The following is a 25,693-nucleotide window of genomic DNA, read 5'->3' as shown; positions in this document are numbered from 1 at the left end:
GATGTGGTGATTTGAATAGGTATGGACCCCATAGACTCATGCGTTTGAATGCTTGACCCATAGGGAGTGGCACTGTTAGAAGGAATGATGGCTTTTTTGGAGGAATTATGTCACTGTGTGGCAGACTTTGAGGTCTCTTACGCTCAGACTATGCCCAGTGTGACACACAGTCTCCTGCTGTCATCAGATCAAAATGTAGAACCGTGTCTGCCTGCACACTGCCATGCTTCCCACCATGACGATAATGAACTAAACCTCTGAAACTGCAAGCCAGCCCCGGTTAAATGTTGTCCTTTAGAAGAGCTACCTTGCTCATGGTGTCTCTTCACAGCAAAAAAAACCGCTAAGACACCAGGGTTAATGGCAGTAGAGCCAATGAGCTGTGGTGCCCTTATGTAGTGAGAATTCTAGAATTTTTATTTCTTTAAAAAATACAAGGGGTTGGAGAGATGGCTCAGTGGTTAAGAGCACTGACTGCTCTTTCAGAGGTCCTGAGTTCAATTCCCACAACCACATGGTGGCTCACAACCATCTGTAATGGGATCCAATGTTCCCTTCTGGTGTGTATGAAGGCAGCTACAGTGTACTCATATACATAAAATAAATTTTAAAAAAATACAGAAACATAAGAATGTGTTTTTGTTTTAATCCCAGGTGTAGGAATATGGGGTTGCTTCCGACTGAACATAGCAGCTGACTGTGATTTGTCTCATGCTCTAGCAAGGCATAATTTTGTCAGCTGCAGATAGTTTCTGTGATTGTGTGATGTTCGAAATTCTGGGAACTTTTCAGAGGGTTGTGGTCAAAGAAAAAACAAAAGGAAAGAAATTAGATTCCTGAGTTTCTCTCTCTCTCTCTCTCTCTCTCTCTCTCTCTCTCTCTCTCTCTCTCTCTCTCTCCCCCTTCCTCCCTCCCTCCTTCCTGCCTATCCTTTTTTTTCTCTCCTATTTAGTGATGGGGTGAAATGGGGGGATAAAGGGTGGGAAAAAGAACTCACAGAGTAGCCAAAAACAGCTATACCCTTATAAGGGACAGTGATGGAGAAGAGACACAGAAAAGGCAATGGGAAGCCCATGTGAAGATGAAGACAGAGACTGGAACAATCTAAGTCAAGGAATCCAAGAACCAATGAATTCCTTGGAAACTGGTCTGGAATGTATTCTCTAAAACCGTCCAAAGGAGCCAGCTCCGTGTACTTTCTTCATTTTGTACTCCCCAAAACTGTGAGAAAATAAATGTATGTTTTTAAAATATATATTGGGATGTTTCTCAGCACTTGGGTGGGCTTTAATTGAGAAGTGAGGTTGTTGGATACTCATGGACACAGCCTACACTGATTGGTAGCCTTTGGCTTCTTGTTTCTTTAACTCAAAAGATGAAGTTCACAGACCACCCAGAGTGAGTTTTGAAAAGAAGTATTTTATTACAGGAAGCTTTAGAGAGAAAAAGAAGGTGGATACATTGTATGCTGTTGTGTTGCAGGAGGAGCACCTGGGGGTGGTACCCCACCCAAGGTCAATACTTCAGAGTTGCTAAGGCTTTATTGGATGGAGACACGGACCAGAAGGAGCTGGTCACTCCAGTTCTCATTTCAGGTGTCCATGCCTCTCAGTTTCTTGTCACATCCTCACCGATGGTTTTCAGGAGGTGGGAGCCTTCTTTAGAAGAAAAGAGATACGATTTCCTTCCTGGCATCTCTGGCCTATGCTTAGAGCAGAACCAAAGGTGTTTGGACTTATGAACATCTGTCATCTCTAGCCTCTGGCAAGAAAAAGGCTGTTAAAGGCTTTTAGCTTAAGAGACACTGTTCCCTTTTGGGGTCCTTTACCGTATTATCTCCTATTATCATCAACAGCTTGAGATGAGGATGGGGTCAAAAAACTACTTACAGGTATTAGTCTCTCCTACCACGTAGGTTGCAAGAATCAGACTCAGGTGGTCTGTCGTGGAGGCGAGCACCTTTACCTCCTGAGCCATTTCCTTGACCTCTAAATTTATGTTTTAACGCCCTCTCCCAAGTCGGAAGTCATTTTCACGGTAGCCCTAGCCAATGAATGTCATCCCTACATGTGAGGAAGACAACTGGCGCAAAAGTCTTTCTACCCTCATCGCCCACAGGCAATCGTGATCTGTATCTTAGCCAAGGCAAACTCATATGGCATCCAATAGCGGTCATATTTCTCCCTATGGCTGGTATGTCAATGGCTACACGCCTGCTGCCGTAAACTCATCCTGGAGCACAAAAGTCCAGTCTCACTGTCATCACGGTCATGATTAATCTCACTGAGGCAAGATCAAGGTGACAGAAGGACCCTTGCCCAGGCTGTAAGGGTGTGTCAGTTCTTGCCATCAGCTCTGCTGATGGTCCGTTTTCCTTGGTTTGTGGCCATAGCACGTCTGTCTTCAAGGCCCACATCTTCTGTCTGTACAAACTTTCTCTCTGTGCTAAGTCTCCCTCTGCTCTTCTTCTTCTTCTTCTTCTTCTTCTTTTCTTCTTCTTCTTCTTCTTCTTTTTGGTTCTTTTTTTTTCTTTTTTTTTTTTTTTTTTTTTTTCCGGAGCTGGGGACCGAACCAGGGCCTTGGCGCTTCCTAGGCAAGCGCTCTACCACTGAGCTAAATCCCCAACTCCCTCTGCTCTTCTTATCTGGATGCACGTGGCTCGATGTGATATCACCCGGATGATCTAGGATCCGACAGCGAATCCCATCTACAAAGACCCTTTCCCCGTACTTTTTCCAGTTTCATTTTTGCTGCCATGATAAAACGCCCGGAAGAAAAACCAAACCAGGGGAGAGTGGAGCTATTTTGATAACAATTCCAGGTAACGACTCATCCTTACAGAAAATTCAAGGCAGAAACTGGAAGGCCGCATGGTGATGAGGCAAGAAAAGTGCAGAGGTTCGTCCATCTTGTATTCTTGCTGAAGCAGGCTTCAGGTTTAATTAGAATTTGATCTCCTTGGAGGAGAATTCCAATTCTAGGAACCAAAGGTCAGGATGGCCTAGATAACTTTTCTTAGCCATTGTTAGAACTGCCTTGTTTGTGCAGAACCTCCTGTAGCTAACCATTCATCTTAGCTGCCTGTTTATACAGATTCTTCCAGCCCCGCCCCCACCCCCACAACCTCTTATCTTAGCTTCTGTTAAAACCTCCTGCTTCAACTGCTTACTCTGCAAACTCCCCTCCCCCCTCCACTCCCCAAGCCACTGAGCAAGATGCTTGGACGTGTGCTCTGCCTTTACTAGATGCTCACAGCCACAATGTGGTCCCAGCCACCTTCCTATTGGCTAAACGCTGTGTCTGAGTGGTCATCTCTGGTGGGCTCCCTGTAATCATAGTCACAGTCACGAGCAGAGAGAATGAATGCACTCATGTTTAGTGCTCAGCCGGCTTTCTCTACTCTTAGGCAGTCAAAGGCCCCAAACTAGGGAATGGTGCCGCTCACTTTCAGGCTGGATCTGCCCACGTGGATGAATACAGTAATTCCCTCCAGAGATGCCCACAGGCAAACCCGATCCAGATAATTCCTTACTAGGACTCTTTTCTCTGGGGATTCTAGATCATGATGTGTTTATAAGTAAAATGAGGCATCACAATAACCTGGGTTCTTGATATCCTTGAGGATGATGATGGTTCAGTTGACTACAGAGGTTTTGATGGTTTCTTTACTGAACTATCAGATAAGCAACTTAAAACCACTCAGTAATGGGACTGGACACAGTACCTTCGTCTGGTGGTTCTTTTGCTCATATAATTTAGCATGCTGATAGGCTGGTATGGAGACTGGTCTCAGGTTAGGCTTTCAAAACATACTGAATGGGAACCACGTATGAGTTCTATTTCCTAGCCTTCTTTAAGTCTCCTCTCAATGAAACTTTTCCCGATCCCTACCTTAGAAAATCCACCCTTGTCCACAGGTTGAGACCTGATCTTTATTTCCCCTAATATCCTGCCATCTTTATGTTATTTAAATTTTTTTATTAGTGTATATATGGGTGAGCATGGAGAGTTCAGAGGACAAGTTTGTAGACATGGTTCTTGCCTTCCACCTTTATGTGAGCCCCAGGGGGTTGAACTCTTGTCTGCAGGTTTGTGAGGCGAGCGCACCTGTTGAGCTGTCCTGCCAGCCCTCCTGTAATCTTTAAATGCTTACCATGCTTCTCTACAGATTAGCTTTGCCCTGGGGTGGACCGAGTGACCGTGGACCCCCACTGCTGGAGGGGAAGGACAGTGGTACCATGCTGCTTCCAAGCAGGGCTTTGTCCCGGCATAGCTGTGACTCCTGAATCACCCAAGGACAAGCTCACCTTGCCACCGAGTGTCCCATTTCTTCCCAAGGCAACCTAGTCCAACATCACATATGAAAACACTTTCTTCCTAATAACAGTGCTCTTGAATCCACCCATGGGGAATCTATAACCCTAGGTTTACTGAATCAAAAGTTCTTCTTAGCTCTATGTTCACTGTCGGGGCTCCACACAAACTGGAAATAGCTCCGTCTGAGTCACTGGGATGAGTGCTGCCATCCTGGAGCACGTGGTCTCCTATCTCTAAATTTATCTCCTAATAGAACTGCGTGCGTGCGTGCGTGCGTGCGTGCGTGTATACTCAGCTATATAATTATTAATTCATTAAAGAACAACTGGTGGGCAAGTCTAAACTCACCAGAGGGGGAGGGTACAGGATAATGATTAAAGAGAGAAGACAGTGAGCAGACACAACAGTCTTCTGGGGATGAAAGCACAGGAAATTCTTTCGTGCACGCTCTGGGACTAGGTTTCTGGTACTCAACTCCCTTTTAAATGGGAAGGGAGCTTAGAAATAAAACAAAACAATAATCAGAGGATCAGAATCTTGTATGAAATTGAGTCACCTCACTGTCTCTGGGAGGCAGGACTCTGATAATACTCCTGATAGCTGAATGTCAAAGTTCCCTCTTCTCACTTCCCAATGGTGCATTTTGAACTGACACATTCGAGTCATACATACATATCTATGTGCGTATGTGTACACACATACCCGATAGTCACAAGGACAGACGCTAGGTTGAACACGGCAGGCAGTGAATTGTTATTAAGGAAGCAGAATCGATGGCCCTAGACGATATGACTCATATTTTACATTCTAGCTTACCAGAATCACTAAAATTTTACTTAATCAGCCTTGTAAGACCTTCCACATAGACAGGCTTTTTCCTGGGCAATTTCTGTTCATAGTTAAAATGTTAGGGCTCTCTCACAGGATGAATCTCAAAGGGGAAACTTTATATACTGTATGTATTGAAGACAAGATCTAACTATGTAGTATATAGCCCTGTCTGGCCTGGAACTCTGAATAGACCAGGCTGACCTGGGATTTACAGAGATCCACTCCCTCTTCCTCCTCTGCACTGGGATTAAAGCTGTTCATTACATCTGCCGTGTTTTGTTTAGTAAAATCTCTCTCTCTCTCTCTCTCTCTCTCTCTCTCTCTCTCTCTCTCTCTTTTTCTCTCTCTCTCTCTCTCCCCCTCTGTGTGTGTGTGTGTATGTACTTGCACGCGCGTGCGTGGGCGTGTGAATTATAGTTTACCCCCAATTCTATAAGGAGACACTGACCTTGGTAAGGTTGAGCATTTGTCTGGACACATCTGGCTGGTTATCAGGAGAGGGAGAGATGGGCTAGGACTCAGGTGTCAGCACTGAAAGAGGGGGAACCATAGTTGGTAAGCACAGCTGCTTATCCAGGCTGTGCAGGGTTGGGGGAGGATGGCGAGCAGGACTGAGCTAGCTGATGGATTTACCTCAGCTGCCCCTCTCCCTTCCTCCCTCAACATTCAGCTCCCGCCTCCACTCCTCCCCTGCAGGACTGAAAGTAATTTGCTCCAAGGAGATGGGATCAGCAGTAAACAAGGGTGGGTGAAGCTCTGGGGAACTGATTCTGAGCTGTAGCAGGTCCATCTCTGTCGATGGCTCCCAGCTCCTGAAAAGAAAAACAAACAAAACATCAAAAGACAGAAGAGAGCCAACAAAGCCCCTGAAGTAGCTGTTCCTCTGTGAATTAAGCCCAGCCGGAGCTCTAGTCTGAAAATCGCAGGGGAGGGAAAGTCCAGACGCTAGTCTGCAGTTGTTAATATAAAGCCCCCAAATTGAATAGTTCGTGGTTCACATTTCATTAATGCCTTTCCCGAGACCTCAGCAATCCTTCCCTAGACATGTCTGTGCTGAGGACAGGAGAGGCTAGGTTAAGGGCCAAACAGCCCTCCCAACCTTCCCCTCTCCCAGCCGAAAGGACTGATTTCCCATCCACCAAAGAGGTCAGGCCCTACCAGAAGAAGTAGCCCTCAGTGGCTTGGTTAGATTTTATGACAGACAGCAGCAAAAGAGGCTAGGAGAGAAAGAAACCTTAGTCTCCCTCCTCCCCAGAAGAGGCCCATGGAAGTATAGTGTTACAAAAAGACAATGGTTAACAAGGGGGAAAAAATGAAATAAGATTTAAAAAAAAAAAACATACACAGGACTTTATAGAATTAAAGAATTAAGAATTATATTCTTTTTTAAAAAGAATCACTTTTACTTATGTAAAATGGGCTTTATATATGTGCACGCGCGCGTGTGTGTGTGTGTGTGTGTGTGTGTGTGTGTGTTGTTTGTGTGTGTTAACTTGGACTGACTCCTTTTCATTGTAGCTTTATAAACACCATGTCCACAAGTTGCACGGGCAGCGTTGCACATCCATTGATCCCAGCACGGGGAGTTAGAGGCTGGTGGTTCTCTAAGGATTGGGTCTGCCTGCTCTATCTACATAGTGAGTTCCAGGCCAGCCAGAACTACATAGTGAGAAAGGAAAGACAAGTATATTTGCCATGTTTTTCTATTCAGCTGCTCCCCGGTTTCCTCTCACAGTTAAAAATACCATCTTGGAAATTTGGCAAGTCACAGTTTGTTCTTGCCCTTCCCCTTCAGCACCCCACCCCCAAGCCTTTGATCATGGTCAGAGCCCTGTGAGCACCCCCACGCCAGCAGAGTTATCCCACCCCAACTGCTTCAGCGCCTGCCTGCCAGGCCAGTCTGCCCACCAGTCAGACGAGATGAAGGACTGCAGTCAAATCACTACGAAGAGAACGGAACAGAAATGGGAAAGCCGGGGCCTTGTAGCTCTTTGCTTTTAAGTGTTACTCTCACAAGATGTCCACGAGCTATATATACAATGCTATGATTTTCTTAAAGCAGAAGAAACAACAGGTCCAAAATCAATCCACCGAGCAGCTTTTCCAAGGATGTGCAGATCTTCCTACCCAGGGCCGTCATCCTCTGTCCTCCCTGCCCCCATTCCCACCCCTTCCCCGATGCTTACCGAGGCACTGCAAAGTATTGTTGAAAAACCAACCTCAACCACAAGGATCCAGCAGAAAGGCATTTGGACAGTTGTTATTGACTTGTGATGGTACAGGCCCTGACAGGCCGTCAGTTATGTGAGAATTACAGTCAGTGGAGACATTAAAAACCGTGCAACCGGGGAACTCGGCTCCATCTATTCCATTTAGAAGCCTGACAGACAGCTTAGAAGGGGCTGTAGCTCTCAAGCAGTATGAGGAATGAATTCAAAGAGCCTCGTCCTGGAATTTCTTGTCTGCAAAGGCAAAAGGTTCTAGAGCCTCTGGTGATAAACGTCTTCGTGTACATTGGGGAATAGTATACACATATGTACCTAACTAGGGAGGGTGTGCTTATTTAATTTTTGTTTTGGGGTTTTTGTTATTGTTTTTCAAGACAGGGTTTCTCTGGCTATTCTGGAACTCCCTCTGAAGACTAGGCTGATTTCGAGCTCTGTGATCCCCCTGCCTCTGCCTTCCAAGTGCTGGGATTAAAAGCATGTACCACTACCGCCTGGCTTATTTGTTTAGGAAAAGAGAGTTTGAACCCAGAGCCTTGTATTTGTGAGGCAAAGTGCTCTACCACTGAACTAAATTCCTGACCCCCTTTTCTCACTTCAAAGATTAAGAGCACTTGGTTCAAAAATAAAAAACGATGGCTTGGGGGTGTAGCAATTGGTAGAGTGTTTCAGTTGGTGGGTGTGGCGGTTGGGGGCAGTCTTCACAAAGATCTAGGTACTCAGACACAAAGATCCCTAGTACTCAGTAACATTGGCATGCACATCTTTAATCCTAGCACTGGGGAAGCGGAGGACGAAGGATCAGGAGTTCAAGACCAGGTTCAGCAACATAGTGAATTTGGGGCCACCCTGGGTAGTGGGGCCCTGCCTCATGGTTGTGAGCCTCGGTGTAGATGCTGAGGACACCTGGTCCTCTGCAAGAGCAGCCAGTGCTCTTAACCGAGGCGCCATCTCTTCAGCCCTTTATTTTGTTTACAGATATGTGTGAGTGTGCGAATGCCTACATGCTCACGGACGCCGGAAGTGGGTGTTGAATGTCAGGGAGCTGGACTTATGGATGGTTGTGACGCCAGTCTTCTGGAGAACAGGAAGTGCTCCTGACTGATCTCCCCAGCTGCTGATTAGCCTTTTACAGCAATCATTTCTTCAGTGCCTTCTTCCGACCTCTGTGGGCCTTGTATGCACACGGTGCACATAGCTATGTGTGAGCAAGCACTCGTACAAATAAAAATGTATATTTTGAAACTAATTTAAAATGTCTTTTTTAAAAAGCTTTCTTGTAAGGGGAGAGGAAAATATTAAATTCAGTCTGCCTCTCTTACACACACACACACACACACACACACACACACACACACACACACACACTAAATAAAAATGTAGAGGAGGGTGGAGAAGAGCAGAGAGATGTCTCAGCTGTTAAGAGGTTTGGATGCACCAGCAATAGCTGTGCATATCTTTAAACCCAACACTTGGGAGGGAGGCAGGGGCAGGCAGATCTCGGTGAGATGGAGACCAGCCTGGTCTACATAGCAAGTACCAGCACAGCCGATATTCTACGTAGAGAGAATCTGTCTTACAAGGGGGCGGGGTGGGGGGCACTAGCTGATTTCCCAGAGACCTGAGCTTGATTCCTAGCACCAACATGGTGACTGTGCTGGTTAACTTTATGCCAACTTGACATAAGCTAGAGACATCAGAAAGGAGAGAACCTCAAATTGCCTTCATAAGATTGGGGTGTTGGCAAATTTGTAGGGCATTTTCTTAATTACTGATTCATGTGAGAGGGCCTAGTCCATTGTGGGTTGGGCCATACTCCGGCTGGTAGTCCTGGGTTTGTTTGTTTGTTTGTTTGTTTTGTTTTGTTTTTCCAGACAAGGTTTCTTTAGCTGTCCTGGAATTCACTATAGACCTGGCTGGCCTTGAACTCAGAGATCCACCTGCCTCTGCCTTAGGAGTGCTGGGATTAAAGGCACGTGCCACAACACCTGGCTTAGTCCTGCATTCTACAAGAAAGCAAGCTGAGCAAGCCACGAGGAGCAAGCCAGTAAGCAGCATCCCTCATGGCCTCTTCATCATGACGTTCCTGCTTCCAGGTCCTGTGAGTTCCTGTTCTGACTTCCTTCGATGATGATGAACTGTGATGTTGACGAATAAGCCAAACAAAGCCTTTTCTCCCTAAGTCGCTTATGGTCATGGTGGTTCCTCACGGCGATAGGAGCCGTAGCTAAGACAGTGCTTACAAACATTTGTAACTCCAGTTCTAAGACCTGACATCCTCTTCTGGCTTCAAGGATACCAGGAATACATATGGTTCATAAACATACTTGAAAACAAAACACCTATATATTTAAAATAAAATTATAACAAGGCCTCAGAACTTAGTAGGCCTCTAGACCTTAGCGTAACTGATGCCATGATCCAAGTACCATTCAGGCTGTAAAACTCAGTGTGTAGACAGCCTCACTGGCCAATGAGAACAAAGACCTAGTCTATCAAAGCCCTGGGAGTCCATCAAAGTTCTGGAAAAGTCTCTAAATGCACTAACCTTGCTATTGCATTGGTAGTTCCAATTCTGACTGACTGTTCTTGTTAACTGAAGTGTGTCAACCCACGACGTTTTTTTTGTGCCTGAAAGTTCACCATGAGAACGGTCTGGGCCTTTATTGGGATCTTGAACACTCATTGTAATTGCTGGCTCGCTAATAAAGACTTTCTATTGGCTTAAAACCATGTGTAAACAGTCATCTCTGGTGAATACCCCACAACAAAAATAGAATTGTGAAACTGGCTGAAGCAATTTGGGTCCTTGACAATTTTAATCAGTTCTTATCAGCTGCAGGATCCAGGGGAGGAAAATCTGGTCTGTCATGTTAAACAGGATGAAGTCTGCCTCTCCCACTCCCCTTAAAAACCAATATGACAAGCTCCTCACAAAGAACATTCCCCCTTTGCTCTAGTTTTTCCCAAGTATTTATTTTATTTTTATGTCCCTCCCTCTCTGTGTCTTTTTGTCTCTCTCTCCTTCCCTCTGTCTCTCTCTGTCTCTCTGTCTCTGTCTCTCTGTGTGTGTATATACATGAATATATAAGTTAAAAAATACATATGTATGCATGCACATAAATCAGACCACTCCAAAACAACCCTTAACCATTTCCTTTTGTCTTTTATGAGGTTATGAATAGACAGACAAAACCGTGAGAAACTAGATAATGATTGTAAATCACTATCCAAAGGAAGACTGGAGACTAGCTACAACAGAAAATTCCTCATACTTCCAGGAAGTCAAGGTTGGGGTGCCGGTGGACTTGTGATCAGATGAGAACCTACTTCTTGGCTTGTCGATACTGACTTTCTGGTAGGGTTTTTCTAATAAAAAGTGAAAGGTTTAAGGAAGCTCATTTCTCATCCCTCATCAGGACACTGATATCATTCCCTAAACCTCTTTCTAGCGTGTCATATACTGGGCAGCTCTTTAACCTGTGAAGTACAGGGAGAGGACATAAGGATTCAGCTTCTTGCTTTGCATGTGTAGAATGTAGGTGAAATTGTGTTTTTATACTGTAGAGGCCAAAGACAGATCTCCCTCCATTGTGTTCTGCTTCGCTTTTTCAAGGTAAGATCTCTCATTGAATCTAGACTGAACCTTACTGATTCAGCTAAATTTGCTGGCCAGCAAACCCCAAGTATCTCTCTGCCTCTGCCTCCCTAATGTTCCACTCTGTCAGGCTTTATTTATGTGCTTTTTGGTCTGTGTGGAGAAACAGAACCAATCGTATCCATAAAAACATGTGTAAGGCTGATGAAATGGAGACTTCTGGTTTCTTTGGAAAGTCAGTTTTGTCAAATGATGCTTTCCTGAAGCAGACTCAGGCGAAAAGATGTTTTGCTATAGCAGACACATGAAGGATGCATGATGAAGGAATATAAATATGACCCCACAGACTAGTGGGAACTCAAGCATTGGATTGGTTTGTTCCACCTTGCTCTTCTCTGCTAAAGACAAGCACACATTGGTTTGCCTTATATTGCATTGCTGAGCTCTGTTTGTGGTGATGCCTTAGAGAAAAACTCTACAAAGAAGTTCTCGTGATATTCCTGCAGTTTCTTGCCACTTCTGAGCCTTGGGTAGGTTGGCAAGACTTGCTGGTTCTTACGGATTGACTGACTGACCTTGCTGGTTCCCGTGTGGTGATTGTCAAGTGGAGTGGACTGCAGCTGCTGGTTCCTGTGTGGTATCTGCTGACAGGACTGGACTGCAGCTGCTGATTTGTGTTTGGTGTCTGTTACTGTACTTAACTGGTGATATCCTGACAACAAATTGGACTCGCTCCCAAAGAACTATTTTTAAACAGGTCTACTTCCCCTGTGTCCTAACAACTTTTCTCTTCCACTACCTCTGGTGGGTGGTAGGCTAGAGGAGAGGTTGAACATTAATTAAAATAGGTTGAGAAAAATTAATGCCTATAGCTGGGTGTGGTGGTACATGCCTTTAATCCTAGCACTCAGAAGACAAAGGTGGGGGATCTTGGTGAGTGCAAAGCTAGCCCAGTGTACATGGCAAGTTTCAGCCCAGCTTGGGTTACAAAGTGAGACTTTATCTGAAATAGATCTATAAAATATCTGGGGCTAGAGAGATAGGTCAGTGGTTAAGAACACTTCCTAAGGATCTGAGTTCAGTCCCTAGCATCCATGGCCGTCAGCTCAGAACCACCTGAAGCTGACTCTGTCTTCTCAATTTCATGGGCCCCCACATATGTGGTATGTACTCACACAGATATAATAGTTTAATGGGAGGATGGGCTAGCTAGTCTCAGTGGGAGGTCTCTGTAGGGGAACAGTCTCAGGCTGTACACATATCTGGGAAGAGGAAGCTATGGCCAGTAATAACTATATACTGGTCAATTATTTATAACATAAATGCTCATATATACTTGGACCAGACGAAGGCTTGTCACCTCTCTGCGCCTCACACAAATATTTGCATTTCCATGGGACTGAGGTGTTGGGGTCCTTGACCTGGCTGCACTCATCCCAATAATATCCACTCATTCAGGGCTTCCTCTGCTCCCTACACTCTGCCTCTGCCTTTCTGTTCCTGAGGCAGCCCCCACTGAATTAGATACAACTGTATATACCGACGAGGGGGACATCTCTGGTAATAGAAAATTCCATCACACCACCACAGAACTCAAAGCATCCTCCATCACAGCTGTGTCTTGGGTTCTTAATCCTAAAGTCAATCCATCTGACTGCTTAGCTAAGTAGGCACTCAAGTATGATTCCATCATGCAGAGGTTAAGGATTGCAGCAAACTTCCATCTGCCCACAGAGATATACATCCTCTCTCAAACAAACAAACAAGGAAGGAAGGAAGGAAGGAAGGAAGGAAGGAAGGAGCCATCAGACTGCTGATTCTAAGAAATTAGCCTCCTGTGAAGAGGTAAAATGTTTGTAAAAACAAAATTAAAAACCTATTCTTGCTAGGTGTGGTGTCTCACCCTATAATCTTAGCACTTAGGAGACTGCTGCATTTGAGACACTGGAGGAACATAGTGAGTCCCAGGATGGCCTAGTCTGTAGAGTCAGACTATCTCAAACCCCAAGCCAAACAAACAAACAAACAAAACCAATCTCTCCACTGGGGTATTTCTTCCAGAGGACCCAGGTTCAATTCCCACCACCCACATGGCAGCTCTCAACTGTAAGCCTGGTTCCAGAGGATCTGACACCCTCACGCAGACATACATACAGCCAAAATACAGCACGTAAAGTAAATAATAAATAAATCTAAAAAAGAAAAAAAAAGAAAAGCAAAAGCTCTCATAGACATACAATACATGATTGTGAACAAGTATAAGCAAGAGACAGGAAATGGTGCTGAGGTCAAATTTCACCAGAGGATACCAAAGTCTAATCAGACTTAAAAAACCTCAGTGTCAAATAATAACACTTAACATTGAGAAACTGGATGTATAGCTCATGTGTGGAGTTCTGGTCTGTCATGTGTGAGGCCAACGGTTTGATTTCCATTACCACAAAACAAAAGGACCTGACATTGAAGGTCCAAAATTCTTATCAGAGTTGGGTCCATGCATCACTTTTATTTGGGTGGAATTAAGCCTGTGGATACTGTTGACATAAATTTTTTGCAACCTACTTTTAAGACGGGTTCAACCTTGCCTGTAGCCCACCGGCAGAGGTAGTGAAGAGAAAAGTTATTAGGGTGTGGGAGAGGTGGACCTTCTCAGCAAAAGTTCTTTGGGGGTGGGGGGTGGCGTGAGCTCGATCTTCTTGGGCAGCAGCTCAGTCCCGTAGCAAACACCAAATAAGATTCAGCAACTACTGACCAGTCCTCCAGGCAGGCAGACACCAGGCACAAACCAGCAGCTGTAGTTCAATCCTGAAGGAACTGCCAGGCTCACCACTGGCCTAGAAGAGCTGCTGTAGGAACCTCAAAAGCAGTTCTTGGGTGAGCTTCTCTCAATGGTGGCATTACCATGAGTTGAGCTCGACAACACTATGCAAAGCACGTCATTAGCAAAGAATAGTGAGGCGGAGCAAACCAAACCAATGCTCAGTGCTCGTCTCCCACTGTCTGTGGACTCATGTTTATACTTCTTCATCACAGGTCCTTCCATGTGTTAGCTATATTAAAACATTCTTCCACTTGTGTCTGCTTCAGGAAAACATTCTTTCCCCTGTCTGCTTTAGCAAGACATCCTTTGACTGTGTGTCCCAGCAAAGCATCATTTAACATAATTAACTTTCCAAAGAAACCGGAAGCTTACACTTCAGGATACATTTTGTGTACAGCTGTTGATCTCAGGGCTGTAGGGATTCTCTATATATTTTTTTTTTAATTAAAAAAAATGAAATTGGAGAGGTGACTCAGCATTTAAGAGCACATGCTGCTCTTGCAGAGGACCTGAGTTTGGTCCTTGGCACCTGAACTGGGGGGGGGAGGGCGAGGAGTGTACTTGAAGCGTAAACTTGAGGGTTCTTTGGAAAGTCAGTTGTGTCGGTGGCGTTTTGTTGGGGCAAACATGTGAGGGAGGGTTTTCCTGAAGCAGACAGAGGTGAAAGGATGTTCTGCTAAAGCAAGCACGTGGAAGGGCACGTGATGAAGGATTCTTCACTAACGGCACACGTGTATTTGTTTGCCTTGCATCACGTCGCTGAGCTACGTTCGTCGGGACTCTGTAGAAAGACTTGACCCAAAAGACTTCGGCTGGCGCTCTGGCAGCCTCTTGCTGCTTCCTTGGACTCAGGTCGATTGACAGACTGATGTCAGCTGATACAGACTAGCGAAGGTTTGCTAAGACAGACTCACACGGTGAGGCAAGACACGTGGTGAGGCAAGACCTGTGGAGGACACGTGATGTTTGGAGGGCGTATACATAGGACTCCGCGGACTGTGAGAAAGGCTTGTAGAGTTATCTCTGCAAAGCTTCTTGGTCTTGAGTCTTCGCTGATCGGAGATGAGACGCTTCACTGAGAGAGGCATTGGCGAAGAACTTCTCCTGCGTCCATCCCTCTTGGTCCTGGTTCTTCCTGCTGACTTGTGCCAACTCAGCAGGGGCCTGACTGTCTCTGCTAGTTTGTGCCACCGATGTTGACTCGTGTTTGCTCTCCTGACTTTCCCAGACTGCACTGCTGGTGCATTCATGAGGTGTTTGTGAATGGATTGAGCTGCCACTGCTGACCTGTGAACGGAACTGCTGATTTCCTGACAGCACAGATGGGACTTGTTCCAAAGAACATTTCTAAACAGGTCCACTTCCCCCAGGTCCTTACTTTTGCACTACGTTTGGTGGGTGGTGGGAGAGAAGGGAGGTTAAAGCGTTTAAGAACCATCATTAAAAGGCTTTGAGAAAAAAAAATGAAAGTTACAGGCATTCACAACCACTCCAGCTTCAGGTGATCTGACACCCTCTATTAGCCTCTGTGGGTACTAGAGGCTATACACACATATCCACACTCACAGACATATACACACGAACACACGGACACACACATGGACACATGGACACACACACACAGTCATACATGGGCATACAGTTCTAAAAATAAAAATAAAAGGGAGGGCTATGTATGGTAGAACATGCCTTTCATTCTAGTACTTGGGAGGCAGAGTCAGGTACAGGCAAATCTTTGTGAGTTCAAAACCAAGCCTGGTCTAGGTATTGAGTTCCAGGCCAATATATAGTGAGACGCTGTCTTAAAAAACCAAAATAAGCCAGAGTCCCAATACTCTGAATCAGAGGCAGGCAGATCTGTTCCAGGGCAGCCAGGGTTACAGAGAGAAACTCTGTCTTGAAAAAGAAACCAACAAAAGAACAATTAAAACAATTAAACTATAGCCATACATGTAAAAACAAGGTAACTAACATGTATAATAGTCATCACTGTTCAAAAAGTAGGACAGCAGAAACTACTTCCTTTGTAACCTGGTGACAAGCCGAGCAGGAGACCTTGAATCAGCAGGTTGGGCTAGGAGTGAAGGCTAGAAAATAGGCCAAGTGTAGACAGGTCAGGAACTCTGCAGGATCCAAGGGTCACAACGTCTAAGGTGAAGGGAGGTCAGTTGTGGCGGGGACACGCTGAGGTCTGCCTGAGGAACAAAGTGCTGCCCCTTTTCCCTCACTCCCTTTCACCTCTGGGGCTTTGCCTACCCCGGGGCTCAACGTGCAGGTTTGGAACCAGAAGGAGAGAGCAATATGCTTTTAAGTCAGACATATAATGGGAGTGTCATTTTCTCAGGATCTCCTTTCTCTTATTGAGTGTTAAGTAGGTTCCCAATCTCACACAATGGCATTAAAGAGTAACTGGTGTGTTTACCAGACTGTCAGGCAGTTTTTCCAATTAATTTTATTCAAAACAGTGCTCCTCAACATTAGGTATACATTACACTCATTTGGTTGAGTTTAGAAAACAAATTACCGGTACCCATACCCTACACTAGTTATATTCTTCAGTTGGTCTGAGGTCTGTGCATTGATATATTTTTAAAAAATTCTAGCTGATTCTAGTATATAGCGGCAGGGTTGGAACCACTGGTTTAAAACATTTGGAAAAGTTTTAATCAACTAAATTTTTTATTTTCGAGACATGGTCTCATGTAGCTCAGGCTAGCTCTGAACTTCTGATCCTCTTTGCCTTTATCTCCTATGTGTTGGGGTTTCGGGCACGCACCATCATGCCCAGCTTAGTCTATTTTAAACAGGAATGTTTAATGTGATTCTTTAATAAGTAATGACATCATTTTCTTTCTTTCTTTTTTTTTTTCTTTTTTTCAGAGCTGGGGACCGAACCCAGGGCCTTGCACTTGCTAGGCAAGCGCTCTACCACTGAGCTAAATCCCCAACCCCAATGACATCATTTTCAAGGCATACTGTCTTCAAAGAACTTTCTCAGTACCCATGTTTGCTGAAGAAAGTCAGCATCTGCCTGAATTCAATAACAAGTCTGCAGTTGATTTAATTTTCTAAGTTTCTGTTGAAACTTTTTACTGTCATTATCTGTCTTAGTTAGGGTTTTGCTGCTGGGAAGAGACACCGTGACCAAGGCAACTCTTATAAGGACAATGTTTAACTGGGGCTGGCTTACAGGTTCAGAGGTTCAGTCCATTATCATCAAAGCAGGGGCATGGCAGCCACCAGGCAGGCATAGGGCAGGAGGAGCTTAGAGTTCTACATCTTCATCTGAAGGCAACTAGGACTAGGGTATTAAAGCCCATGTCCACCGTGACACGTCTACTCCAACAGGGCCACACATTCTAAGAGTGCGACTTCCCGGGCCAAGCATATACAAACCATCATCACATCACATTGTCTAAATCACAGTGCAGATTTGGTAGAGAAATCACAACCCTTAAGGTGGGCTGTCTGGAGCAGTCATCAGGCCCTGAGCTTATGGATAAAGATCCCAGGACACCTTGTTGTCATGAGACTTTTGATGGTCTGTGGAAATTCAACAATGAAATCAGTATGGGCTTAGCTCTTATTAGGAATAAGAGCTCCTTCCTCTTTTTGGAGACCTCTCAGTTTTGTTTGAGCAAAAGGTTAAACTTATTATATCCTTTGTGGTATTTTAGGCTTCTTAAGATCAACAACGATGATGACAACAACCGTTTACTTTATATAAATGTACCTGTGCACCACATGCATACAGGAACAGAGGTCAGAAGAGGTGACCAATCACAGATGGTTGTGAGCTGCCTTGGAGGGGCTGGGAACTGAACCCAGGTCCTCTGCAAAAGTAGCAAAGTACTCTTGACCCACCTAGCCGTCTCTCCAGTACTTAGGCCTCTTCTTCTCTTCTTAAAAAGATTGCTTTACAGACATTAAAGAAAGACAGGAAAGGAAGAAGAGTCACTAACATACAGAATTGGGAGCCTAAGAGTGTAATAAAGGTCATGAATTCAACCACTACAGACTAAAATTGTTCCAACATCACACAGCAAGATAGACCCAAAGAGGGGTCTAGAGACTGGGAAATATGTTTATCTCCCAAATCTTTTCTGGTTCAGATTGCCACCTGGCCATGTTACTGTCTCTGAGTGACGTCACTTTTACTTAGCACTGACTTCCTGTAGGCTGGCTTCTCAGACTTTCCTGTACTTTCTCCTCATTAGCCCTGCTAACTCTAGTGTGTACTCTGTTGGTATGCATCTCCACTGATGTGCATTTACTAAATGATTGTTGGTGTCCAGCTTGTAGTAGGATATGCCAAAACAGAGTGGCCTCTTTTCATTAGAGGGCCAACTTGGGATAGAACCCTGGAGCCAGCCCTGGCTGCACTTCTGAGCTTGATTTGGTCTTTGCTTAGACTGGGGGAAATGTACTCCGGAAGGAAGGAATGTCAGATGGATTTGGGGACTTGATCAGGCTTTCTAGAAGCTAATGGAAGGAAGGAACGACCGGCTTGCACACCAGGGAAGGATCCAGAAATGGCTGCACAAAGGGCGCCTAGCCAGTCTAACCAGACTTAGTCAGGCCCAGGGTCTGCCTGAGGTCGCCGCTGGTAAGAAGGCCGGAGAGTGGGAGAGGCAGAGGAGTGGAGCCTATAAACAGAGAGGGAGGAGCTGTAAGAGGCTCGGTGAGAGCTGAAAGGGAGGCGGAGGCTTGAGACCGACTCGGAGAGGGCTAAGCCAGAAACTCGTAGGCGGGACCAGGGCGGGGCCTAGGAGGGCTTTCGGAGAACCACAGAGAGAGGCGGAGTCGGAGCCCGAGCCTGAGCGAAGGCGGAGCCTAAGGGAGAGGGGAGGAACTATAGGAGGGAAAGTTGCATGGCGCGGGGAGGAACTTGGGAGGAACCTGGGGGGAGGCGGAGTCTAGGGGGAGCCAGGATGAACTATAGGAGGTGGAGACTCAGAGTAGGGGCGGAGCCTAGGTACAGGAGTTGTGGGGGGAGGGGGAAAGGCCTCCCGGGCCTGGGCCGTCCGAGCGTGTTCTCGGCCGGCGGGTCAGGTCCCCGAGTGCTTCCCCGCCCTGTTCCTCCGTGGGGTGGTTCCTCTGAGTCTCCTCGAGGCACGGGCTCTGTGGTCGCGGTGGAGGAGGACGCCTGCATCGCTCCTGGGCGGGCCGCTGCGGTGCCTGGGCCGGGGGACCGCCGCCTCCCGGAGCGCGTGGGGCCAGCATGGAGCTCTTTCAGGCCAAGGACCACTACATCCTGCAGCAGGGCGAGCGTGCCCTGTGGTGCAGCCGGCGCGACGGCGGCCTGCAGCTGCGACCCGGTGAGGCGCGCTGCGCGGGCTGGGTGGGGCGCACCGGCCAGCTGGAGCGCGGGGGGCGCGGCCCGGCCTCTCCGGAGCTGGGATCCGGAGGCTGGGCGGGACGCTTGGGGATGTCAGCTCTGGTCCTGAAGGGAGCGGCCGCCGCCTTGGCGCGCACTCTTGTCTAAGTGAGGCGGGAAAGGCCGGTCACCCCCTTTTTAGTGCACCTCCTCCAGTATGCGGTGCCTGGGGAGCGGGGACCCCGCAGACCCCCACTTGCAGTGTCTTCGCACTGTCCAGTGTGTAAGTACTGGGTTCCAATTCCATTAGTTCAGTGGAACCGTCTGCGGGACACTTCTTGCTGACATCCTTGGGTTGTTCCCGGTCCCTTATTAAAGAGTGACTTCAGGACGGTTACCTCACAGCAGTTGATCGAAAACTAGTGTCTGAATTGCCATTTTCGAGAAGGAATTGTGTTGGATGTCACTCACAGTTAGGAGAGGTCAAAGTCTCCAGCCACTAGTTTGCTTTAGGAAACTTTGTTTGCAGTTGGGTTCAACAGCAGCAGCAGCAGCTCCGGTTCTCAGACAGCTGCGGCCAGTTATCACTCTGAGGAGTCTGGGTAGCTTCGACTTAGTTCACCAGTGCCTTTTCTTCATCAGTCAAAGATCTTTTTACTTTAGGAAAAGTGAACTGAGACTGGCACTCTTGGAAGAGCCACCGCATTGGACGTTTTCCTGTGTTCCTTAAGTGACTAGTAGAATAACTTCAAGGGAATTTTTCAGGTCATTTTGTTACTTCTTATGGGATGGTTTCCAAGGACAAGTCCTTTAGTGTCTTAGCAGGAGTAGGCTTGGGATCTTCCTTTTCAGGTGAGGAGAGAGGTGTAAGGTCCCAGAGAGTGGAGTTGGAACACTCATGTAGGAGAGTGGTTTGGTGACACTTTTCTTCGGCAGAGTCCACTGTGTCCTTACGGGGAGACTTGCTAAGTTACACTGCTAGAGCGACGAAGGAGAACTTGTTTTCTCCTCCAGAAATATGGCTCTGGTTGTATTTTCTTGCCGCCGTATTTTATTTCCTCTTTTCAGAATGGAGCCACTACCGTGTCTACAATAAGACTCAGCGACCTTGGGGTAGATGATGTAGGTGGGCTAATTTTGGCTAGTTTTTTTTTTTTTTCCTTTTTTGTTTTCTTCTGTATCAGCATCTGACCACTTACTTAGACTGCCAACCTCGTGAGGTTTAAGGCAGGGAGAATTAGGCTGTAAAATTCCCACAAGCCGAATTCCTGGGGGCTGGAATACATAAATGGATGGAACTTGGGAGTCCTTATCAACTCGTCAGACAGGACTTTTCTGCAAGTCAGTTTCCTCAACCAGAGAGCTCAACCAGGGCCTTTTCTGGAACAAGCCATGAGGTTTGGGTTGCCTTTCGTTTGTCCAAAGTTCATATCAGAAAGCAAACTTAAGACCTTTCCCCATTATAAAAAGTTAGGTATAACTTCTCAGTTCAGTTTATGTTACGCACATATCCCATCATCCACATACATAGGAGGAGCCTAGAGGAAGGCAGAGGCCTTCACATTTCAGAATTAACAAGGCCGTTGTGAGCCTTGGATGTTCAAGCTGAGTACATGAAGTCCCCTGTAGTTACTAGTTTTCTATTCCATGTTTAAGATCCTAAGCACAGCTATCTTAGTAACAATATTTAATCGATCTGAATGCTCATTAGGTCTTTTTACCTATACAGAGTTATTCCAAATTCTCTTTATTCTGTTGAACATTCTCTTCTTTTTGATGATGGGTGTTTTGTTGTTCAAAGTGACAGAGTTAAAATCTTTAGTTCCCCCCCCCCCTTGGTTATTCAACAGCTGAAGAGACTACTGACTTAATTTTTGTTTTTGTTTTTGTTTTTACCACAAGTGGTGCTGTAGAACCAACCAGTGCTGGGGTTGGGATTTTCACACGTGGCTACTGAATGGCCAGAAACAGGAAGTTTTCTTTTTCCTGGAGACATCAGAGAAATAAGTGATACTGATATTTAAGGTCATCGGAACCATTGGAACTCCTGTTACTTTCTGTCCTCCCCCTGCCTGCTTACCATGTGAGACTCACATTTAAGGCCCTCTGCCCTGGGCTAGTCTAGCCCCCATCCGTGGGGCAGTTATTGGCCACATTTATTTTCTTTCTTGACCTTTCTGTCCTTCATATACACTACAGTTATTACCCTCCCTGTCTATATATTATGTGTCTTCTCCAGTGGACACAGGCCTCAACACAAAGCCTTGCTTTGCTAATCTTGGTGTCTCTGGGCTTATGAATGTTTATAATACAGAACAGACTTTGTGATTGAGTTAACCCAAATTAAATATAACTCTTAAACTTCCCCACAATTAAATTATTGCTGTAAAAAAATAAAGAGATGATTTCTTAGGTTTAGTATTTATTTTAGGCCCCATTTTGATGTTTCTTCCCTCCCCCCATCTTGCTATGTAGCCTAAAACTGACTGTGTAGCTCCTCTCAAATTCAACAACACTTTTGCCTCTGCTTTCTCCTGGTTTTTGGGATTACAGGTGTGACCTATGACACCTAGCTGTAAAGGATTTATTTAGGCAAGAGTGGTGGTGACCATCCCAAATCCCAGCACTCAGGAGGCAGAGGCAGGTAGGTCTCTTGTGAATTTGAGGCCACCCTAATCTACATATCAGATTTTGGGACAGCCAGAGCTATATATCAGAGAGACTCTTGTCTCAAAAAAATAAACAAAAAAGGTCTATTTAATTGGGTGGGAAATCTCCCAAATTTCTTATTGAGAAATGTGAGAACTTACACTGGATTTTTTCCCTCTGATACGGCAGCATCTTTTTTCTCCTCTTCTTTTCTCCTCTCTCTCCCTCCTTCCCTCCCTCTCCCTCCGTATGTGTATGTGATGGATTCCTTAGTTTTTGATACTGTTTACATTTTTTGAAATAGTACAAATATTTTTGTTTTCCTTTTCCTAACAGTAGTGGGAATCTGTATTTTCATAATACGTTGCTTTTTATTTATTTTTAGATCCTTATCACAATTGCAAGTTAAGAGCCATCAGAAAAAAGTATCTAGCTTGCTTTAACCTCTCCCAGGAAAGTGATCGAGTGCGGTGTTCTCTCCAGAGAGTAGAATTTAACTGACACCAAGAGAGTCAGACACTAAGAATTATAGTTTAACCAAAAGGAAACCAGGAGAAGGAAGAAGAAGAGTTGAAGAAGGGGAGGGTAGTGTGACATGTGTGGCATCGACATAGAAAAGAGGTTCTGGGGGGTGGACATGGTGGGTATGAAGAGAAGGGGAAGGGAAGACCAGGGGCATGTGGGGATGAGGGAGGAGAGGAAGCAACAGGAACACATTTTGCTTGAAAATATATATAAAAAAATACTGTGTGTTAATTGAAAAATAAATACATATTTTTAAGAGGATCGTAGTTTAAGAAATTAAAGTATAATACAATCAGTTTAGGGAGTAGTTATGCAGTCTTTCCCGTTTTAGAATTACTTGCAGTCTTTCGGCTTTGTGTGAAAGGGCAGTGTTATGTAATTTATTTCTGTTACCTCATTCTGTTCTGAGACTGAGTGACCATGGAGGATCTCAAATCACCTGCCATACACACAGCATTTATAAGCATGTAGTCTGTATGTAGCAAAGTGAAAATTTAAATGATAAATACTAGTGGACATTTATTTTCCTTTTCTTTTTTTTAATCAGAATCCACATGAAGTTTGCTTGTTCTTCTTACAGTTTGAATTTGTATTTTTATTTGAGGGGGGAAAGGAGTATATACATGTTGCTTTGTACTTGTGAATTTGTATTTTTATTTGAGGGGGGGAAGGAGTATATACATGTTGCTTTGTACTTGTGGCGGTCAGAGGACAACGTGTGGGCCCATTTTGTCCTTCCACTGTGTGGGTCCTAGGAATCGAGTTCAGGTTGTCAGGCTCAGCAGAAATCCCCTTCACCCAATCCCCTTCACCCAATCCCCTTCACCCAATCCCCTTCACCCAGTCCCCTTTACCATTTTGCCAGCCTGAAATTATTTTTTACCATCAAGTTAACTGAACTTTAAGATGAGAGATTATTATGGAATTCAAATCTACATGGAATCCATATCTCTTGAGATATATTGTGTGGAACTGTATTTAGTTTGTTTACTAGTTTATGTCCTGTCATTTTACTTTAAAGCCTTTTCTTTCTTTCTTTTTTTTTTTTTTTCTTTTCTTTTTTTCAGAGCTGGGAACGGAACCCAGGGCCTTTTGCTCTACCACTGAGCTAAATCCCCAACCCCTTTAAAGCTTTTTCTTATTTAGCTCAGGCTGACCCTGAATTCCCCCCAATCCTTCTGCCTCAGTTTCCTGCCTGCCAGGATTATAGGCATGAATCCCCATGCCTAGCTTCCTAATCATTTTTTTAAATTACTGTTGTAACCAGCTTTACTACTGTCTTTAGTCTTTAATTTCTTTTTAGAAAACACTAGTTTTACATTCTGTACTTTTTCTGTTACCCTACATATGGTATAGTGCTATCCCGGTGGCGTTGGGCTGAAGAGGTTCGTACATTAGCTTCCTGTGTCTTCACCCAAGATGAATACCAGCGTACAATACCAGCCTACAATACCAGCCTTAACCTGTGGAGCATTGTCTGGGTCCTGTGTTCTGATGGACTGCTGTATAGCTAATTCTATTTTTTCCCACAGTAAAACTCTGAGGATAGTTTAGTGTACTATTACAGATGAGGAAGTTGAAGCATAGAGGAATAATTTGTCCAGATTCTTAGAGAAAGAGAAAGAGTTTCTAGTCCAGTGTATGCCTTCAAAGCCACATTCTTCAGTGCTAACGTTGTTGTTTTATAAACCTCTCTACCTTGTTGACTACAAAGTTGTAGGATTTATATTTCATGGGCACCTACAGTGCTATATTGTAACCTATAGAGAAATAAGAAGCCCCTCACACGTCAAAGCCAGCACATTAAGGAAAAAGGTCATTACAGGCTTTACAGGCTGATAGTGGGGGCTTCTCATTTGTTTTTTGTCCATGTTCCTACCTTAACTCATTTCCTGCAGAATTAGTTTATGTAGCTACAAGAAACTCCATGATGTTATGTAATAGATTGATAAACAGCCTTTCCAGCCAGTATCAGTTCTTCAGGTTTCTCTTGGGTTTTTAGAACATCCACATTAGAAGAAGGGGATAGATCGTGGGGACAGATCTTTGAGTAGACATTGATATGTGCTGGGTAGGAACTGTTTCCCCCAGTGATGAGCAACCTGAAACCTCTGGAAGTCTAGCTTTGCAAGATCCTAGATCCAGTTTCAGGGCAACCTTTTAGAGTACACAGAGCAGAGACAGAGTTGGAAGGGGAGGAAAAGATCTTTAAGGCTATCACCTTTATGGATGGGAGGAATTTTTGTTTTTAATCCCTGATTCCTAGATACTTGTATTCCGACTCGGTCCTAGGAGAGTACCATCAAGCCAGGACATTGAGGAAAGAGTAGCAAGGGCGAAGAGACTGACACAAGGTAGAGCTGCCAGGTGGCAGACCTCGGTGACCTCAGTGTGGTCCTTCAGGAACCTGGCTGTGTTATGCTCTCCAGGAAGCCTGGCATCATGGGCCTCCCAGCTAGCACAACTCTCTAATGGAGGTACAATGCACTTGTCTCCAGACTGCAGTATATGTCCCTCATAGGGTATCTTCCAGAGTTGTATGGAAGTAACTATTGTCCCTGTTCACCCTGTTTGAGCATCAAAGGGCTTGTTGGGAGGATTAAATAGAGACAAGAACATTTTACAACATTGCCTCTGGTCCTGTGCTCATTTCTCATTGACATTTTATTCAGTCATTAGAAAGTTGTGAAGTTCAGTAGATCTGTTTTCTTTTTAAATGAAATTAAGTGGGACACACAGACACTTTATTTTGCCCTGGCCCTGGTCCTGGCCCTTCTGCCACAAAGGTTCCTTGGACTTTATGATGGAGTAGGCTCATATCTTTGCACACAGACACTAGACTACTGGAAAAATCAAACCAGTTCACCTGTACTGTTGATTTAGTATGTTCTCATTTTGGTGTAGCTTTATGGGGATTTAAGTGTGTTAGCTCTTTACAGACTGTGTTGCTATCTCTGTGTATCTATTTTTATAGATTGCTCTTTTCCCGTCCAAATGTTGTAAAACATGACTCTTCAAAGTCTAGCCTTGCTTATACAAGTCTGGGAGGTACCAGTGATATCACAGAGCCTTTGATAAATCATGACTTGTTAGCTGGTCTCAGTTGTGGTCATCGTGTGTCCACTGGCCATAAGTGAACTGAGAACACTTGAACAAAGTCTGTTTATCAAAATAGGGGGGAGATGTTGCTATTTCTAGCTGGTGGTAAAATATAAGTAATAATGTATAAATAGTGTTTTAAAAGTGAGGCTAAACATTGAACATCCAACATTGTAGAACTCAGAACACACTGGCAGTGCCTCTAATTCAGTTACATGCCTTGTAGGCTGACTCATTTCCAAGATGCTGAGAGACCCTTAAGGGAACTGCTTCCAGTCATTAAAAGAAAAAAAAAAAAACAGTCATTTTTT

General features: G+C 44.9%; 1 protein-coding gene across 2 annotated transcripts in view; it reads left to right on the top strand.

Moving 5' to 3' along the window:
- The first annotated feature begins 18,723 nt into the window (after window positions 1–18,723).
- The window catches only part of Inpp5f (inositol polyphosphate-5-phosphatase F), a 78,914-nt gene continuing 71,944 nt past the window's right edge, over window positions 18,724–25,693 (top strand). The window contains exon 1 of one of the 2 annotated variants that reach the window (XM_032892484.1): window positions 18,724–19,110. In XM_032892484.1, the coding sequence (XP_032748375.1) occupies window positions 19,014–19,110 (97 nt within the window). In that variant the 5' untranslated portion in view covers window positions 18,724–19,013. The remainder of the gene's footprint in view (window positions 19,111–25,693) is intronic. The other variant, XM_032892485.1, reaches the window with a different exon arrangement.

This window comes from Rattus rattus, chromosome 2 (genome assembly GCF_011064425.1).
Source record: "Rattus rattus isolate New Zealand chromosome 2, Rrattus_CSIRO_v1, whole genome shotgun sequence".
Lineage (NCBI taxonomy): Eukaryota > Metazoa > Chordata > Mammalia > Rodentia > Muridae > Rattus > Rattus rattus.
This window is presented reverse-complemented; position numbering and strand designations above follow the sequence as displayed.